Source organism: Lates calcarifer, linkage group LG15 (assembly GCF_001640805.2).
Source record: "Lates calcarifer isolate ASB-BC8 linkage group LG15, TLL_Latcal_v3, whole genome shotgun sequence".
NCBI classification, from domain to species: Eukaryota; Metazoa; Chordata; class Actinopteri; family Centropomidae; genus Lates; species Lates calcarifer.
Genome location: NC_066847.1, coordinates 6,363,247 through 6,383,710, shown reverse-complemented (window position 1 = coordinate 6,383,710; position 20,464 = coordinate 6,363,247). Strand labels below are relative to the sequence as shown.

General features: G+C 38.9%; 1 protein-coding gene across 1 annotated transcript; it reads left to right on the top strand.

The window, feature by feature from the left end:
• The first annotated feature begins 738 nt into the window (after positions 1-738).
• On the top strand, positions 739-18,826 carry xrcc1 (X-ray repair complementing defective repair in Chinese hamster cells 1). The gene is made up of 17 exons (XM_018699843.2): positions 739-1,251; positions 1,412-1,504; positions 3,120-3,227; positions 3,320-3,478; positions 3,763-3,840; positions 4,376-4,499; positions 4,740-4,846; positions 6,550-6,712; positions 6,799-7,036; positions 8,059-8,175; positions 13,375-13,456; positions 13,545-13,647; positions 15,214-15,262; positions 16,169-16,305; positions 16,572-16,662; positions 17,001-17,076; positions 17,707-18,826. The coding sequence occupies exons 1-17, from the start codon at positions 1,201-1,203 to the stop codon at positions 17,812-17,814; spliced, it is 1,884 nt and encodes a 627-aa protein (XP_018555359.1). The 5' UTR covers positions 739-1,200; the 3' UTR covers positions 17,815-18,826.
• The last annotated feature ends 1,638 nt before the right edge of the window (positions 18,827-20,464 follow it).

The window sequence follows — 20,464 nt, the reverse complement described above, 5'->3', positions numbered from 1 at the left end:
AGTTAATATCGAGTAGAAAATGGCTGCATCTGAATGTGTTGCAGTATTACAGCACTGATTTTCTCCTCTGGTTGTTTTTATTCCTTCATTAAGCTATGTCTCGAGTCTACGTATGGCTGCTATCCTACAAAATGGCACTTTTTTTGTTTTACTAATCTGACATGTCAATGATTGTTTTTCTTTTCTTTTACTGTCATACATGCACAATTGTAAAAGCCTTGAGTTCTTCAAGACATCCTGATGCAGCCTTGCTAGAGAATTGATGAAGAACCAGGTGAGCGTTTAGCAAGAGCACAAAGACCAAAACCTACCAAATGACAATTCTGTGAACATGAGTGCAGTTGTGAACATAGGTGCTTTGAGCTTTGATGACCTGCCCCTTACATTTCACCATCTCACTGTCTCACACTAATCTGATTTCAAATTTGACATCTGACCCATTACCTATGAGTGTGCCATGAATACCACCGCTCATTAATTATTGCCAAATGTTTTGTATGACCTGAGTTTACACATTACACCATCAATTCTCTGTTATAGCTATAAATATATATAAATAAAAATAACTATAATGTAACTAATAAGATGGCTCTTCAAGCCTTCTGACTCCTGGAAATACAGTATACACATTTCTGAAAAAGTACATGTTCGAAACAGTTGGTGGCGATATTGCCCCTACGACACGTTGATTAAATCGTAGAAGAAGAAAACGGAAACGCTCATTGGATGGAAACATTGTGTCATAACATCACGACACACATCAGGCTTTTGGTGGGAAAATGAGTTCGCCTGTGTGCTTAATTTTCTTAAAATTTAAAGTATTTATATGTATTTTCTGAGGTTAATTGTGACATCAAAGTACGCGACTATGTGTCAATTACATAGCAGTTTAAAGGATTCTTTCACAGCAGCACTTGGGGTGTGTTAAAATCACAGGACTAATCGGGAAAAGTTCACTCTGTCTATTGTTTGCTAGCGTGCTAACACGTTAGCCAACGCTGTGTCGCTGAATAGAAACAAACTATTTTCGTCACTTTTCGGGGCTAAAGTTGCCCCGACTGAGAGGACGCTGTCTGTGATTTATGTTTTCATAAAACATAAACTATCAAGCTTACAGGGGCGAGGCAAGCGCCCGGTAGTTAAATTCACCCCCTCACTTGCTAATTAGTGCAAAACCTGTGAGGAATCAACAACAACAACATGCCAGAAATCAAGCTCAAGCACGTCGTGTCCTGCAGCACAGAAGACACTGTAAGTTGTTCTTGTGTCACATGCACTGAATTTGTAAAATATGTAGAAAGCCATGCTCCATTCGCCCCCGGACACGCCAAGTGTCCGGAAATTTATTTTCAAGCATTTAGCCAAACACAATCTTCATCCTTCACTCACGCCTCGTCATTATGCAAAACAGACTCACAAGGCAGACAACCTGCTGAGCTCTGACACCTACAGAAAGTGGAAAGCAGCAAGACCAGGGGAGAAGCAGACATCAGTCATTCTGCAGGTATGTTTTTGCCTTCCTACTCACACTGTGTTGTTAGCCAGTAAGTGTATTTTATACAGGGTGTTTGCAGCTCCTAAATAGTCTTAACAGGAGTTTGATTCAAAGCCTTAGACGTTATTGAAAAGTTTTATTTACAAAAGTCGTAAATGTGTTTATTGTGAGTGCAAAAATGTTATTTCTAATAATATTCTGTAATTCTATTTCTAATAGTGTATATGCAAGTCTTTGGGCAGTCTGACAGTAAAACTGTATTATATTGCATTCTATGTTTCATAAATAAAAAAAAAAAAGGTTGTTCAAAGTCAGTTTGGTGAACACTGTAGAAATCCTGTGTAGCTTTTTTTGTATGTGATTGTGGGCTGTTGGGACACATTACATGTACTGTGAGACTGTGCAACTGTGGATTGTCTATACACCAGGGTCTTTCATTGTTTTTGCAAAGATGTTATGTATTGTTATTTATTATTACTATTTATCACTGTTCACCACAGTAGTTACTCAATAGAAACTCACTGACCAATGAGCAAGTATTAGTTTCAGTAAAAATGTTAACAAGTGTATTATTTCATAAGTAGTAAATCCACTTTTTGACACTTGCTAGGAATTATTGTTATATACAAGTTGGAAGTACTGCCAAAATATGATAGAAATAGCACTAAATTTACATACTTAAATAAATAATTATAGCCTTATCATCCCTATTGGCCTTTTATCATCATATGACTGTGAAAGGGTTAAATTGTATATGTATTGTAAGCAAAAGGTGTGCAGAAGTCTTACAGCCCTGATGTGAAGTTTACCTACATAGATACTCTAAATCTAACAAATCTGATCCAAATCAAACACTGTCCCTGGATATCACAGAAGGTATTACAACACATTGTAAAATCCAAGATCTTTCTGTATGTGTCCAGTTGACCTGTCATTCCATTGCCCGGCTTTTTGTCCAGTAAAAGAATGGACATCTAAAATATCCAACTTCCCTTTTGTTATTCAAATGGTTAGGTTTATGCAGTGATGTTTTCTCTAATGTCTAAAGTGAAGAGCCATTTGCATCCACAGTACAATCACCGTGCATTTGTGTGGTACATCCCAAAATAAAAATGGGGACTTTTGCATTGGTTTCCCACTTCTCCTTTGCTGATATATTTGTGTCCTTTTGGGAAGCCCCTTGTTTGCATTGATCTGTTGTTGATACCTTCCCCAACATACATTTGGCTATGATTCTGTTTCCTTTTTTGACCACAGAATATCCTGAAAACAGTTATAGTTTAGGGAGTAGGCAGTAATAACTTTGCATATGGAAATATTAACATATTTCTACTTCTCTTCACAAGCTGCTTGCAGCTTTAAACAATTGTAGGATTTTATAGAACATATAAATACACTTAAGAGGTTGTTTCCTTCTAAAGTGCCAAATAACAAGAAATATTATAATAACGTCTCAAGGTAATTGTGTCAGTAAAGAACGGTTAGTCTGTGCTCACGTGTAAATATTCTCGTTTCCTTTACATAAACAAAAGTATTTATACTGCCCACAGACACTAAAGGAGGGCAGCTATCTTGACTTTTCATTTATTTGTTTTTTTAATCTGATGCTGTTTATCGTCCTCAGTTCGAGAAGGAGGAACAGGTGCACAGCATTGATATCGGAAATGAAGGCTCGGCTTTCATTGAGGTGTTAGTTGGGAATTCCTCAGCTGTCAGAGACCAGGACTATGAGGTATTCTCACAAACCAAATAAATTCCTAATTATGTTAATGAGTAATTACTCCATATTATCTACTTATTCTTTGATTTCAACCTGTGTTTTAGGTCCTTCTGGTTACGTCTTCCTTCATGTCACCAACGGAGAGCCGTAATGGTACCAACATGAATCGGGTACGTTTCTTTGGACCCAGCCAGTTGCAAAAGAGCACAGCACAGGAGAAGTGGGACAGAGTGAAAATTGTGTGTAGCCAGCCATACAGCAAGGTAAGGGGCTGAACTGTTTAAATTATATATATTATATGTTATATTTATATATTAATTTAAAAAATCATAAAAAAAGTGCAAATGAGTATATCTTTCTAAATCTCAGTATCAAAATCAGTAGCGAGGGTCTATGTTTATACAAGCAGCATGGTTGCACCTGCACTGTGTTCGGGAGTTGAGTTAAGGTACCTACAGAATTAACGGCAATTTCTGTAAAAAGATGTACACTAATTGCATCTATCTATTGCTGCAAGTGAAATGAAATTGTTCTTTACACTTTATAGAACATAGCATATGGACTGGCCTTTGTTAAATTCCATTCACCACCAGACAAAAATGATCCTCCTCCAGCAACTTCCCCAGTAAGTAATGGAATGATTTTTGGTTCCAAAGCAATGTTTTTGATACCTTACACTGAGAAATATAAACTTGTTTTTCCACTAAAATCAGAAACTGTCTGATTAAAAATAAGTAAACAAGTCAAGGAATCAAGTCAAGGACTAGACATTTGTTGTCATTTTGTTTAGTTACAAAAAAGTATCAAGGTTTGACACCCAGCCCAGTTTATGTTGGTGTCAGCATGAAGCTCAGTATTGAGATGGTCTGTGTGAGCATGTTAGTGTAGGATTAAACATGCCACCTCTCTATTATCAGCACTGTTTCACTTTGACTTATTTAGATTTTTTTTTATTTTCACTGATACTCCAGCACTAAAAACAGATACAGTAACAGCAGTGTGTGTAGCACCTTTATTTATCCTCTGAACTGCACAGTGTCTAAGCTTATGAAATAATTTGTCAAGTTGAAACCCTCTGCTGTATTAAGAGAAAGAGCACTTCAGTCAGTCCCTCTATCTCCTCTTTTAGCCCTGAACTTTACTTTCTTCTCTCCTGTCAGAAACTGACAAAGCTGGGACAGTTCAAGGTGAAGGATGAGTCTCCTTCATCTGGACCCAGCCTTCAACCTGGCAGCCTCTTCTTCAGCCGGGACAATGCTTCAAAATCCAGTGCTTCACTCAAAGGTAAATCCATTTATTTATACCACCTCCCGAAGCCCAATTATATTCTTTCAGGTCCTTGTGATAATAAAATTGAATGATGAAAGGCCAAGAGAGCGCTAATTAGATTTTATTTAAAGCTCCTTTAGTGTACTAGGAGACAAGCAAATGGGTGATTTCAAAGACATTCTTTGTTATCATGCTACTTTGTGGAAATAGTTCTCCCTTGTTCCCTCACCAGCCCTCTGCTTTTCTCTGCTTCAGTCTCTCCTCAGGGTGAGAGGCTAAGTTATGCTTCTGCTGCCCTGCAGGCTGGTGGCTTGTCTCACTCGTCAGGCCAAGCCGCCTCCTCCAACTCTGCCTCACCACAGGTACTAAACATCACCATCATTTTCTTCACTGAAGGACAGGCAGCAGACAGCTGTTCCCTTAATGAGTGGTAGTTTTTCACCTCATTTAGATAACAGGAAAGCTGAAAGGGACATAGAGAATATGAAACAGAGGCAATAAACTTGTTGTAGGATGCAGGTTTTAGTAACTGGGAGTTTTAAATGCTACTTATTGCTATTAAATGCTATTTATTAGTGATTTTTATATTATCTGCTGTCCACATCTGCATTATGCTGTGTGAAAAAAGCTTCTCCTTCAGTTTATTAAATCCCTGCAGCCATCAACAGGACACACATGTCAATAAATCTGCAGCCTCTGATTTGAGAAGTGCTGTACCTGAGCACAGTGCCATTACGCACAGCTGTCCACCTTTTTAAATCACATGCAAATGACGCCGGGCTGCTGCAAAGAAACCTCGTACTGTAGAGTACTACACACATCAAACCGGGCCATTGTGACTTGGTACTCTGTTGTTTAAGTGGGAGATAGCAGATTTCATGTTTTAGTTTTGAGGTGCATTATGGTGCAAAAGGTGTTGTGTCACATTTCGCGGCATGATGTGAATATTTCTGATGTAAGAGGGAGTAGAGATAAAACTGCAATAGCATCAGATTTAAACCTAATTTTTATTATTTATTTTTATCATCATTATACAAGTTACATAAAAACCCAAACCATCTGTGTCTGGCTGCAGATTTGAGGTGTGTTCGTGGTTGTGTCAGTTCCAGAAAAAAACATGATTTTCTAGAGAAGCCTCTTTCCACTTGTTGAGCTGTTGTTGTCATGCATCACTGTGTCTGGCGCAGCTGCTTCAGGGCATTGAGACTGGCTAATATATTTATCACCATGCCCTCTGATTTATATTCCACCTCAGCCAGCCCTTTTGCTCTTTGCCCACACAGTCCCTGCCCACAAGACCTACTGCTTTGCGCTTGTTGTTGCATTAAATTCGGGCCTTTTGTGTTTAAGCTCATTATGTCCCTCTGTGTTCCAAAAACACTATCTGTTGGTAAAATTCAGTCTACTAAATAAAAATTGTCACGTTTGGAGCAGCAAAATTTGTATCTTTCATCAAGAACAACTTGAAACATTACAATCCCTAACACAAATAAAAATGCATCACTGTAACTCTGACACTGTCAATATCAGCCGCATGTCACTTTGACTTTTGAAAGGAAAAAGTAAATACAAAAGATGCCTATGCATAGGAAAATAGTCCAAACAGATATACCAGTGATTGCAGCTCTTTTTCCAATTTTCTGCTGTAATTGTTTGGTGGCCTGCAGGTTTTAATAATCTGCAAAGTTACAGAATCCTTCTTTTTGCACACTAAGGGGACATTTTATTTCAGATGGTTCACCCATGACAAATGGAAAAAATTGCCTTCTATATTCTGGCCACACTCCAGTATGGTTTATTAAGTACTTCAAGGAAGAAAAGTGCTCACAGTTCTCTTAGAGGCTTCGTCAGTGATGGATTTTTTTTTTGTCAGATAACCCTCTTGTGGCATTAAATAAAGTAAAAGTGTGGGCAGTTTGTGGGAGTAAAGTTTATTCCATTTGACATCCAAAAGCATCTCTTCCAACACACCTTTCTCAAATCTACATTATATTTGTCATTCTAGTAGCTTCAGCATGAAAAGCTTACAATTTTTTTGTTTCTTACGTTAATTGTTTCCTCATAGCCTCCAGCAAAAAGAAAATTTGAGTTCAGCAAAGAGCGGCAGTCTGCTCCTGGCCCTCCTCCTTCAAAGAAAATAAGCCCAGCTGGCTCACCTGAGGGCAAAGCTGCAACCCCCAAACACAAGCCGAGCCCAGCCAGCACACCCAGCCCCGGTGCTGCAAAAGGTAACACTTAACTTAGCGTCTGGATTTTAGCATGCAGATTATTCCTTCGCTGAACCCCTCCTTGACTATCTGAATTGTCTCTCCAGCTTCCCTGGCACAGAAGTCTGCTGACAAGAGGAGGGAGAATCAGTCCAAACCCGAACCCAAACAACAGAAAGCAAAATCCCAGGATGTGCAGCAGGTCCCATTCAATCGGATCATGCAGGGAGTGGTGTTTGTCCTCAGTGGCTTCCAAAACCCATTCAGAGGGGAGCTGAGGGAAAAGGCTCTGGATATGGGAGCCAAGTACAGGCCTGACTGGACGCCAGACTCCACACACCTTATGTGAGTACCTGCAAGGAAGTGAAAATGTGGAAACTGCATATTTAAGTTGTCCTTGCATTTATTGTTTATGGATGCATTACTTGTATGCAACCCTTAGGGCAGTATTTTGACATACTGAGAAGTATGCTTATTTGCTTTCTTGCTGAGAGTTAGACTAATCCCAGTGTCATGTCTGCATGGTGAATACAAAGCTACATCCAGCAGCTGCTTAGTTTAGCATAAAGACCGAAAACATGGAAAACAGCTAGCCTGGCTCCTCTCAAAGACAACAAAATCCACCTGCCAGCTTCTCTGACGCTCACTAATTAACAAGTTATCTCTTGTTTTTTCATCGCAATGCTAAGCTAAGATAACTGACTGCTTGTTGCATCCTCTAGCCTCATATTGACTGGACAGACATGAGAGCGGTATCCATCCTCTCAACCAACTCTCAGGAGGAGGGCTAATAAACTCATCGCCCAAAATGTAAAACTATTCACTTAATCCTGGATTGATCCCTTACTGTTGTACCTCATATTGTGATGATAATGTTGTACCAATACTGATTGCAAAAGAGCTGCAGATAAGCCAAAAGATCAATACACGGTGAAACTGCAGAATGTTGGCAGATGATGAGATTAAAGAAAGATGAATAGAAAGAAAAGCAGATAAAACTGATTTTTAGCAGGTTTCTCACCATATTAAAAAACACTTCAAACTAAAATATTCTGGTAGACCGATTCACCTAACCTAATGTAAAGTGAAGAAACTGAATCAAGTGATGCTCTCTTAATTGTTCCAGAGATGTCCTGTCATGAGAGATTTTTATCTGTACTTTTTTTAAATCATAGAAATAGATTGCAGGATTGTGTCACAGCCCTGTTAGCGCTCTCAGTAATTCAGTTTGATTGCCTCTTGATCTCTGCTGTTTGAACAGACAATTGCCCTTGTCAGATTCTCTTTAGTGATGTAACCCTATGTGTGTTTGTGTGTGTGTGTGTGTGTGTGTGTGTGAACCACTGTTTTGACCCATTAATCTGCAGCTGTGCCTTCGCCAACACTCCCAAGTACAGCCAGGTGAAATCAGCAGGGGGCATCATCGTACGGAAAGAATGGGTGATGGACTGCCATAAGAGGAAACAGAAGATCTCCTATAAACGGTAAGAGAGGATGAAATACAAAACAAACTGATGATTAGAGATGATTTCACAGTAATGATAGTGAAATTAATCTGCTCCAAACCTTTCTCAGAATTTAAGACCTTTGGAAAAGCCTGGGCTCAGGCTCAACCACTGGAACAGCTGGATGGGATTCTGTGTCTTATTAAAGGTTACCTCTGCAGGGTGACAGCCTGGTATTAGTGTGGGGCACGAGTCCACTGTACGAATCCACATCTGATAAATGCTTTCTCTTAAGCCACGTCTGTACCTCTATATGGCACAGTCTGTGCACAGCACTCACACTGATTGAAGCATCCAAAAATACACCTCTCACAGCTGTGATGCCCACTTGCTACAGAGAACATTGTAACCTTGAGCAGCTGATGCCTGCTGTGATCAGACATTCGACCCATGCAGCTCTAGCAGCTCTCTAATTATATGCCTCATTATAAGGGGAGCTTTTGCAACATCAAGGTCTTCTGTCATTGCTCCACATGAATCTGTGTCTCCTGAATAATGCAAAGCTGAATACTCGTCTCGGGTAATGGAAGGTTCAGATTAATTGCAATAGTACTGTACTTGTGTTGTACTGTATGAAACTTTGCTTTATCATTTAAGGAATTCCTTCATACTTTTTGCTTCCATAATGATTGTGTCTGACTGGAAGATAAATACATTTCTAACCAGGCTGCCACACTGCAAAGTTATCCAATGTGAACTGAACTCGTTAGTATGAGGCTTCTGATTCGTTCAAATAATTCAAACATGCAAAATAAATATTGTTGTAGATATTGTATCAGCTGTCAACTGACTCTAATAAGATAAGTCCTACTTTCAGCCATCTAGCCACTTTGAACCATAGAATCAGTAAAATTTCTGGTTTCTAGAGAAGTACAGATACAGCAGTTTTTCTCTATACAACGGTGAAAACATACAGCTAAAAATGTAGCAGAGACCACAATAGGTCCTAGCATAGTGGCCATATCTTGCAGTGCTAACCTAAGCTTTTCAGCTTGCTGCAGGGGGGCTTTCTCATGGGTGTCAAGTTGTACCGTTTAGTAGAGAGACCATAATCATCAGGACTGACAAAGCAGAAACTGCCTCATGAGTCGTCAGCTTTGCTTGTAGGCTAAGGTGATCTAAAATGATATTGCAATATAAAACAAATTTTCTATGATAGAAATATAATGAATGGTTGATAAAGGGCCACAATCCATTGATATTTTGGTCCCTGCACTTTTAAAAATGCCCTACCTTTCAGAGATTAATGCCCTTGTATGAAAAACAATTAATTGAAAGACACAGGCAATATGCTGCATTCATAAGTAATTTGAAGGGAGCTTTAAAGATATTTTTTTTTCTCACCATGGTGATTTGGAGATTAATGACTTCAAGGAAGAAAAGTGCTCACAGTTCTCTCAGAGGCTTCGTCAGTGATGGATTTGAAAACTTATCTTGTAGTTGAATGACTTTGTATCTGCATGGATAATTGACGATGGTCATCAGTCCCAGAGAAGGACTCACCCTGCCTCAAAGTTTTCACACCCTGTAGATACCTTAAATCAAATTTCTCATCTGCGTTATCATTTATTTGATATGACACATCCACTGCTGTATTTTAAAGTAGCTGAATTTTGTTATGTCATGTCATGTTTTTTTTCATTGTGTCTTACACTACTATTGCTACATAACAACTGGCACCAAATTATTACTACTTTGGGTCCAATCCAGTCAGACTGTCTCTGAAAGGAGCTAATGCTTAATATCACAAATGTATTTTATCACTATTTAGCATTAAATATTTTAGTTCATTAGTTTATAACAGAAATTTAATTTGCAACTACTTTGATAACTGATAAATCTTTTCAGTCATTTTTCAAGCAAAAATACACTAACTGTTTCCAGATTCTCAAATGTGAGGATTTGCTGCTTTTTTTTTCTTATAAGCATTGTTGTAGTTGAGTCACTAAACCGCGAGTCTTGAGTCTGGTCAAGTCAAGTTTGAGTCTGGAGTCCCCAGTGTTCGAGCCTGTGTGGTGAGCTCAAGTACCACAACACTGCTTGCATCTTTTAGTTTTGGACTGCTGCTTCGACAAAATAAGCAATTTCATGGACAAACTAAATGAAGTAATTAAACCAGTAACTGACAGATTAATCGATAGTGGAGATAATCATGAGGTTGCTTTTTGAGTCATAGATACAAAACAGGAAGAGTCACAGACCTTCTTTAGTGTGCCTTTGGTTATGATTAGTTATTTTAATGTGACGGTCATTCCAAATTATTATTAATGTGGGATACATTAGTAGATAAGAGTGCACAGAAATCAAATTTGCTTATGTTAGTCCTCAAAACCAGAAATGAAAGCGATCAGAGTTATGTTTGGATGGGATTATTCTAGACAGCTGCAGTATGCATATGAGCTCTGCAAAGAGACTGAGAGAGTAGTGTGGAAAGCTTTTTTTTTTTTTTTAAATACTGCTGAAGGGCAATGGCACACAATGCTGTGGTTTTATGAAATCTGATCCTTACATTAATATTCTCAAAAAGTACACTGAAAAGTTTTCTGCAGCCCGTGTCGTCATTCCCCCTAGTGTTCGCCTTTCTCAGTCAGTTTCTGATACTGCCAAAGATCCCTCACCCCCATCCTTCCCCCGACTGCCCCCCCGTTGTCAGAATAATCCATTCCCCTGCCCAGCTCTGCTATTGTGCAGCACGCTGAGTGTGCAGCTTTGATGATGTATCCTTTATTTAAAAGCTGCATCTGCTATGGGTAATTAAAGGGACCACTTACTTTGATGATGACAAGTACCCAAACAAATACGCACAATCACACTCTCAAACTGTTGCCCCATCATGCACACAAACACTTTGTGTCACTGAGCATCTGGAGGCAAATGCACAGCTTCATTGAGCTCTGCCATGCGTATGCGTTGTGTAGTGTATATATTAATGAGATTGTGACATCAGCTAAGAACCGCTAGAAATGCTTTCTCCATAGACATTATCCAATCAGTGAGAATGCAGAGATAGACAGAAAGAGGGGAGAGCAGAAAACACTCAAGCAGCTCTACAACATCCCATCACAATGGAACTGAATGAGTAAACAAATTTCTCATTAAAACTGAGGCTCTGTTGCAACATCCCAAGAGGACTTGGAAGATAGTCAGCATGTTGGAGCCAAAATATCAGCACAATTACACCATGATTAATCTCCGGCACATTAAATTTAATCACACACAAAAACCCAACACATAGAAGTTCTAATCTGAAGATAGTCACTGCATCCTCAAGGGCTTTGTGCCAAACGTGTGCTAGGTACAGACCTTTTGTTATCAATAATAAATAGCGCATTTAACAAAAAGGAAGCCATTTGAAAATGTTACGTCAGCTTCTAGCAGTGTGTGATGGGCGTTCTTGACTATTTTTGGTGTTTTTGTAGATTAAATAATCAAAGGAAAATCAATAGATTCGTTCAATTCGTACAATACATAGTTCTCAGCCTATTTGAAGACTCATTCTAATGCCAGCTGTCAACTGACATACTTAGATGTTAGTGCCAGGTATGAACAGGGCCATGCTGCATTACTCCCCTTACCCACAGTGTCATCTTTCATTTTCCAATTTCCTGGGCACTGAATTTTATAAATCAAGAATGTATAGGTCATCAAAATATCTTCTGATAGCGTAAATGGAAATGATTACACCTTAATGCTGGTATTTCAACTCCCTGCACTTCACACTTCCAGGCTGATAATGTTCAGATGCCAGGTGACTTAATAGTAGCTTGAGGGGATATTTGGAGAGGGGTGAGGAGAAATGTCAGGTCCTCATTTTACCAGCAAGGAGGAAAATCCCATATACATGTATACATGTCCCATCCATTTTCTGTGTTATTATTGCCATTTTTATGCATTCTCTGTGGAATTGATCTGAAGATTTGGCTTTTTATTTCTCCCCACACTCTCTTAACCTTTGCAGAGAACATTACAGATAATCATGATCTCTCTTTCACAGTACATTCCCCACATCTTTTATGGGGTGCTTTCTCTCTTCAGGTTTTTTTTATTATCTGCAAAGGAGGCTTTGTTTTGCAGTCCCTTTTTATTTGTTAGTATTTTTGCATAAATTTGAATAGATTTAATTCAGTATTGTGGACAGTTCAGTTATGGGCTAAAAAACAAGTGATTAGTTTTTGATGTGTATCCAGAAATCGCTATTGTGAGATAAAGCATATAACTAACTCTAATGGAAAGAATCTGGAACATTATTCAATCATTATCTGTCACTTTTTGTTTTTTGATGTAGCTCTGTTTCTAGATACAAATAAAGAATTTCTAAACTTTTTATTATTAAAATAGCAACTTTCAAGGATTGTGCAGTCAGAGGTATCTTGTATCGAAGTGCTTTGTAGATTCAGCAAATGCACCTATTTATTACATTAGAGTGGCAAAATGGGAGAAGCTATTTTTAGTGTCCATGTGTCTGGAAGTAAATTCACATTAGCTGTTTCCGTAGATGTCTTCTGCAGCTTGAATCTGCATCAATCTCTTGGTTAAATCATCAGTACAAAACAAGCAACAGCTGTGTCAAGCTGCTTTAGAGGCCAAAGTTAATTACAACAATTTCACTAAGAAATACCTGATCACTGAGCTTATCATGCTAAAGATTATTGTGATGATGTTATAATCTGCAACCAGTCAATTCACTTGTGGATTCTGGGTGATTTGTGGATGAACTCAGCTGCTATGGCAGAGCATTTCATCCACATTCTCCACCCAAGATCCGACCTTGCCATTTGACCAATGACCGCTTACAGATTACATCACTCAACAATCCTCTTTCAGTCTCCTAATTAATGGCTGGGTTGTTCTGGAGTTTGGTTAATAGGCAAGGTTTTGTGTTATTTTTTTTTCCTCCTGCTGCAGTAGATAAGATGTCTCCAGCATGCAAACTTCAAAGTACTTAATATACAGGCAGTGGTAATGTTTTAAACATCAGGACATTCTGGTGAAAAATATTACCTTCACTTTGAACCTTGCTTTCGTTCCACTAGTGCCTGACAAAGGCCCACTGCAGTCTGAAACACTATAGTAGTAAAACTGATTGGGAGGAAGATATATTGAGCAGGCGTCGTTTTCCCTCTGGCCTTTAATCATCCTGACACATTTTGTTCACTCGTTTTTTTTGTCTTCCTCCAGGTATTTGATGGATGGAGCAGAGTCGAGCTCGGAGAGCGAAATGGAAGTGGACGACCAGAGTGAAGAGGAAATGAACACAAAAGTAAATTTGTTTTTCAAGTACCCATTTTTATAAGCCTATAAAAAATAAAGAAGGCAGTTTTAACACTCTGTCCGTGCTGTTCTTGCAGACTCCACAGAAGCAGGACAGACAAGTCACCCCTAAAAAGACACCAGAAAAGAGGAAAGAAGATGATGACGAATACGATGGTTCCACTGATCTGGATGAACCAGGTTTGCATCAAACTACATTAATGGAAGTCCTACTGTGAAAATGTAACTGAACTTCTCCTGATGTTGCGTTTAAGATTCAGTCAACATCAGCACTGCCACTTCAGTGACTCCATACTTCCCTTAGTTTGTTTGTCTATCGCAGAAACTGTGAGGGAAAGAGAGAAAGCACATTATTGTTCTGAAAAGTGGATACAAGATGACAGCCCTCCAGAATCTTAGTTTCCCGTTGACTCATAGCTAATGTCCATCTGAGACAGGCAGGGTTAAATGATAAAGGTCAGTATATTTATATTGTAAACATGTTAGCAGAAGTTTTTTTTTTTTTTTTTTTGGGGGGGGGGGGGGGGGGTCTTTATTTGGTAATCTAGAGAGAGACAAGCCAGAGAGAAAATGAGAGAGATGCCCCAAAAATTTCACAAATTCTACTTATTGCTTTTATTAATTCCTCTTTTGTTGCATCTGGGAATCAGAGTTTAGTGTTTTTTCCTCCCTATTTACTCAATTTGCATATTGAAATAGATCAAACATTACCACTATGCTGCTGCAAGCAGGGTTATCCACCACAAATAAACTGAAATGAGAGTAATTTAGCAGACAGGAAAATGCAATTTCCCAGTCACAAAGGAGAAAACAACTCACCAAAAGGTTCACAACCCTTTAAGTGAAATGCATCTGCAGAGAGTACATTTAACGGAAAATAAAAGCTCACTCATTCTTAATTAAAGAAAAAAAACATGCAAGCTGGAGATGTGCTTTGTACATATCTGAATTGTAAAGAGTTGAATTGTAAGTGGCTGTGACTCATGGGAAGTAATTCATTCTATTAGCTGAAATAACTAAAGCGGGGTAGAGGGTAGCACTGGAGCAGAAGAGGACTGAATGAATTGAGAGGGGCAAGGGGACAACGTGAGAGCAGAGGGATTAGACAAAAGGTATCACCTTTATGAAGCACTTGGAGATGGATGAGCCCACAACCCCAGCATGTAAAGAACACAAGCGACATACATACTTTAGATGCTGTTTGAGGGAGAAACAAGAATGGAGGAGAGAGGTAATCGCTGTGAAGGGACTTGTGCATGATTCTCATTTCTATGTTAATGCAAGGCCAGAAGTAAAGTGCCGGGGCACATCAGTGAGGAAACACAACAAACAGTGACGTACCAAACACATACAGGGGGAGGACATTTTAGTTCAAGCTTCTTCTCCCTCCCCCTGCAACAGCACAGAATTGTATAGTAATAGAAAGTTACATTCTTTTATCTGCTGATATATGTTTAATGGAAATTTGGATTCACCTTGAATAAAAATTAATAGTACATGGTGGAAAATCTGATAGTAAGGTTTGATATTTTCCTCAGTAAACAGCATTATAATTACCCTTTCCATCAGTTTTTTTTTTTTTCAGAATAGCTACCCACAATTCAGACATTTTATGAAGTAAAGTGTAGATGCATAAAACTTTTCATGCATATAAACTTGCGCCATTTCTAGTATTATAATAAGTAAGACAGATCTGTTTTCTAGTTCAATTTTCCTGTATTGACACATTAACACTTCATTTCACAGGAGGTGATGATGATGAATCTGCCGTGGACACAGAGGATGAGCTGCAGAGGTAAACAGAACAAATAATATCGATGATGCTCTTTGCTGTATTGATGTGGGTGAGTTTGATCTTCTGTATCTTTTATGGTCGTTGACTCCATCTCTGTTCTCTTGTTGAAAAAAAAAAAATTAACTTGAGTCGTCATTTGATTAATCACCACACAATAACTGCACAGTATCTTTAGTAGACTCTAGTTGAGTCACATGAGTTTGTTCTGTACCAGTTTTCTAAAGCCCTCCAAAAATGATGATAATTATTACTGAATTACAGAGACACTGGTTAGGTGTTGATTCATAATGAACTCCCTTCCACTAAGAATCTGTTACCTGTTTAGAGTTTTTGTTTAAGAACCTGCAGCTCTCCTGTCTCAGTTCAGTGTCAGAGCCTTGTTTCACATGCAGAGAAGAGCTGTTTTCAGCACAAAAAGAAATCTGCTGAACACTTCCTGCGTAGCACCAAAAAGCAGAGATACAGTTTGTGATGACCTTGAGAACATGGCAGAGCATTTAGCAGCTAAAGACAGGTGTTTAAAAACACAACTGACCAGAAAATCTATTAATACTGGAGCCCTGTGGAGTTTCCCTGTAAGCTAATTTTTTAAAATCATGGATTGTTTATGGCCATGTTTATGGCCATGTTTACAGCGTACAGTTTTCCTCTTCCTTGCCCTTGCTGGTGGGATTGTATTGGCATATTACTGCTACCTGTAGATCATGATGCAGTAACATGAAACCATTGTCAGAAATGCAGATTGCATTTCTAACTACTACTACAGGATAGTAGTTTCAGTTCTTGGTGAATTAGTTCTTGGTGAATTAGTTTCACCATTAGAAGAAGTGAAACACAAAGATTGTTTTGACAGGCCGACAACATGTAACATAAAGGGTGTAACAGGTTTTTTTGTCCTTGTGAAAGAGTGGAGAAGGGGAATAGACAGAAGAAAGCAGCAGCAGAAGTGAAGACGGTGAAAGAGGAGGATCCTTACGGGGGGTCGACGGATGAAAACACAGACGCTGAGGCTGAAGAGGATCATCCCATCCCTGAGCTACCAGGTACGTCTCTCTTTGTTCTTATGTCTATGTCCTCCTGTCTCTTTTGTCTGTTCCTGTTCATGTCACAGGAGAAGACGTCCTCCCCCCATGGTGGGACATTGCAAACACTGACAAAGTAATTGGATGTCTTTCTGCCTCTCTGGAACACCACACACATAAACACAAAACTGTGTTTAGCTTTGTCCCCCACCTATAGTTACCCATTGTATAGTCATCAGATGAACTTTTCTGGTTCTTTTCTCTTCCCATTTTCTAATTTCTTCCAGACTTCCTGAGTGGAAAGCACTTTTTCCTCTACGGTAAATTCCCTAACAACGAGAGGCGCCTTCTGTTGCGATACATCGTTGCCTTTAATGGGTGAGAAAGACTTGTAGAAGTAACTTGCTACTAGGCATTGGCCAGTATGAGATTCTGACGGTATGATAACTTTAAGCAAAAATATCATGGTTTAGTGGTATTGTGATCAAAGCAATGCCAGCTTATACCGTAGGAACCATATGATGGAAAATATCAACAGTTTTGAAACCTTGACTTTTTCAAACCATGTTATATCTTGAAACTGGTAACTGGCCCATGCATACTTGCTCTGATTTTTATTATTTGTAAGGACTCTCATTAGGAAAAAAAAGATGAAGCATGAAAGGCAAATTCCTGCAATTAAATCTTTGTAAGGTGCACTGTTGTCTCTGCTCCAGAGTGATCGAGGACTACATGACAGAGAAGGTGCAGTTTGTGGTGACCAGTGAGGGGTGGCATGATTCTTTTGAAGACGTGAGTTGAATCCTCTCTTCTTTCTCCCTTTGCCATTATATATCAGTATTTCATAACCAAATAATGATGTCTAGCATGAGCTTAAAAATGTTGAGCATTAGTGTATATGTGGGTTTGAGCACTTGTGCAGACATGCTTTTATTTTTCACTCCAACAGACAAGACAATTTTGAGGGTAATTGCTTCAGGAAACTATTTTAAGTATTGCTCAATTATACAAAATGCAGAGCTGAGAATCTTTTTTCAATAAACCACAGAGGGAAAAAAAAACACCCTTTGAACATGTCACACTGAACACTACCAGCACAGAGGCTTCTTATTAAAAGTAGTAAGCACTTATTATAATTTTGCAAGGTGTAATCAAATGAAGGCAATGAAGCAACCTGAGTGATTTAGCCTCTGCAGTGAAAATGCAGCAGTGTTCTGTGGCTTTTGAATCTGAAATTGTGGGTCAGAATTGGTTTTCAGCCATTTGAAAGCCTTGTTAGCATCTGAATTACCAGTTTGGTTATACAGTCTGAGCTCTCGGTTTTTCAAAGGCTTTACACCTCTTCCTATGAGTCCATTTGCAACAGGAACACTTCATGACCTCACTCTGTTCCTCTCGCTTTCACTCTCCCTTCCACCACAGGCGCTGATGGAAAACGGCAACCTGAACTTTGTCAAACCCGCATGGATTTACGCAATCAATGAACGACAAAAGATGCTGCCCTATCAACCCTACTCTGTTGTCCCCTGAACAACACACAAATCTGTGGACAAACACACACTCAGCCTTCACATCCTAACGAAGAAGCGGTGGGGAAAGCCATAGACGTTTGTATTTCTTTTTCAGATTCACCACTTGAAGCAATAAAATATTAATTATTGACTTTATTGTTGCTATTCATGAAATGTCCTCTCTGGTTTACAAAGCAGCATAGTTTTCGCCACAGATGTTCTCACCTCTTTGCCAAGCTAGGAAAAAATATCTATTTAAATGGTGTCTGTTGAGGTTAATGTTAGGAGAAGATGTAGATTTATTATTAGCCTCTTATTTGAAGCTTGTTCTTCTTGTCATAGCTCGACCGCACAGTAACATCATCATCAGTGTGCTTCTCAGTCTCTTTGGTCTTATGAACGAAGCGCACACTCTCTGATTCAGGACTTGTTTGAATTTCTCGGTTCCTGTGCTGCAGGTTGCTGCAGCTTACTTCAGCTACCTCAGGCTCTGTCTGGAAATGAGTTATCACCTTGTCCTGACTGCCAGCGGCGCTGATAAGGCTCTGACTTGTATGACCGGGCAGACTATTATGAGACCAGCCCAAAGTCAGGTGGAAGGTGCCAATTATTTGAGGCTGTAGCCACCAAATGCAAAAAAAAAAAAAAAAAAAAAATCAGGGAAAGTAAATTAGGAAAATGAAAAAGAAGTCATCTGTCCTTTTATTTTAGTGAATCCAATGAGTGGTAAAGTGATGGTTTTCTGTGTGTTGTTAAAATTTGATAAGTCTGAATTTGTGTTTTATCTGTGTTAAATATTTCAAAAGATGGACCGGCTTGACGGATGTGAGGACGTAAAACGGACGTCAGTACTTTGCGTCACTTGAGATTTCCAAAAAACCTACTTAAGTCAAGTGGAACTGTCGGGCTTACCATCTGCTTTGGTTTGCTCACTTGTCCAAAATGGCTTGTTTAAGTTTTTATCTTAAACTTCTTTTTTCTTACAGTATTTGATTATTTTGTTTAAATAAATAATAATAATAATAATTACATGTATTGCTCTCACTTTTATTCTTCAAACTATCTTTTCATTTAGCCACTTTCATCCTTTCCTGTGTCTTCCTCTCTGTGTTTGCAGCTCGAGAGGCACTCTCTTCCTTTTCATTCCTTCTCTCATCTCTAGCCCTTTCTCCTCTCTCTAATTTACTTCTCCTCCTGTTTTGCGCCCTTGAGCCACTGGGTCTTCTGCTCTTCAGTCAAGGGGATTAGAAAGCCGGAATGTGGATGAGAGACAGGGAAGGAGGGGTGGTTACAGGAGAGAGAGAGAGAGGCTTCAGGAAAGATGAAAAGGTTCAAATTCTCAGCAAAGCTGCATTTTTAAAGTAGCCAAGGATCAGCCTGTTTTATTCTACTTCTTGTATAAGGTATACTCATGCTTACATACCACTAAGTGTGAGGCATGTAAGTACCGCTTCCTGCAGTTTTGTACCAGGCACAATTTGCATTTCATTAAAGGAGGAGTGCACGGTCAAACCCATTTAGGTCTGGAAGCAGGAAAATTTACAGCAGCTAACGACATCATCCCGATACATTGTCATATTTCATTTAATGGCATGGGGGGTTGGGCGGCTTTCAAATTGTCTTCTTTGGCAGGTGTGTTTTGTTCAAACAGCAGCATTTCCACCTCATTCTTGTCACCTTGATCTCTTACTGTCAGATTTATTTTTTGCTCTTAGCATTTTTATGTCTCCTGTGAATCTTGGCGATGACCTTGTCTGAGAATAACGTTCTTGCTAAGGTTGTCAAATATTGTTTGGCTCTGTAGTTTTAATCCTGATAATTCAGCTGATAAATGTTTTTCTTTAATTACTATTAAGATGTAATTTCTTTATTCTCTCTGATAGTTTGTTTTCCTTCTTCCTTCTTGCCTTTGTTTTGATTTTCCTACAGTATTGATGTGGAGGGGGGTGAATACCTGGGAAAAACAATTTTTTAGTTTTTATGTTTTATTAATTTAGATCGCTTTTGTAGAGATGTGTTTTCATTTGAACCTTAAAGGCTGTTTTTCCATCAGGCAGTGTCCAAATAATCCACAGTAAATCTCCTTTAATGTTGTAAGTCAATAAAACATGGATGTTTCCGGGGGGTTCAATAGTCTGCAGAAACAATTCAGTGTAACTTTTTTCCTCAACCATTCACCTCGTGTCACTGAGGCCTGGGTAAGCTTTTCAATATACTGAAATCAAATTAACTTTTGTGCTGGAAATATGATTCTAAGTTTCTGTACGATATCTTTCAGTCAGACGTGAGTCAAAAAATGATTTTCTCTCCACTCTGTCACTCATCATTATCATGCAGGTAGTGTATGATGTAAAGGGTTATTCACACTGAATTTAGATTTTAGTGTAGTATTGATGAATAGGCTGACCTTATGCACAACCTGGATTACAAAGTCAGTTCAATCAAAGGTGCAGTTGATGTATTGCGCCCCCCCAAGACCTGAAATATTTTCTCCTGGGAGGCTCAGATGCTGCTGCAAATTCTAATGATGGAAACTTGCTGGCTGCTGGTTGATTCAGGGGTGTGTCAGGTCAAACTGTGCAGACCTGCTCAAATGGAGCAAATCTGGCTCTTTTTTTTTTTTTTTTTTTTAAACTCCAATTTGTGATTATTTGGCTGTGGTGGATGAT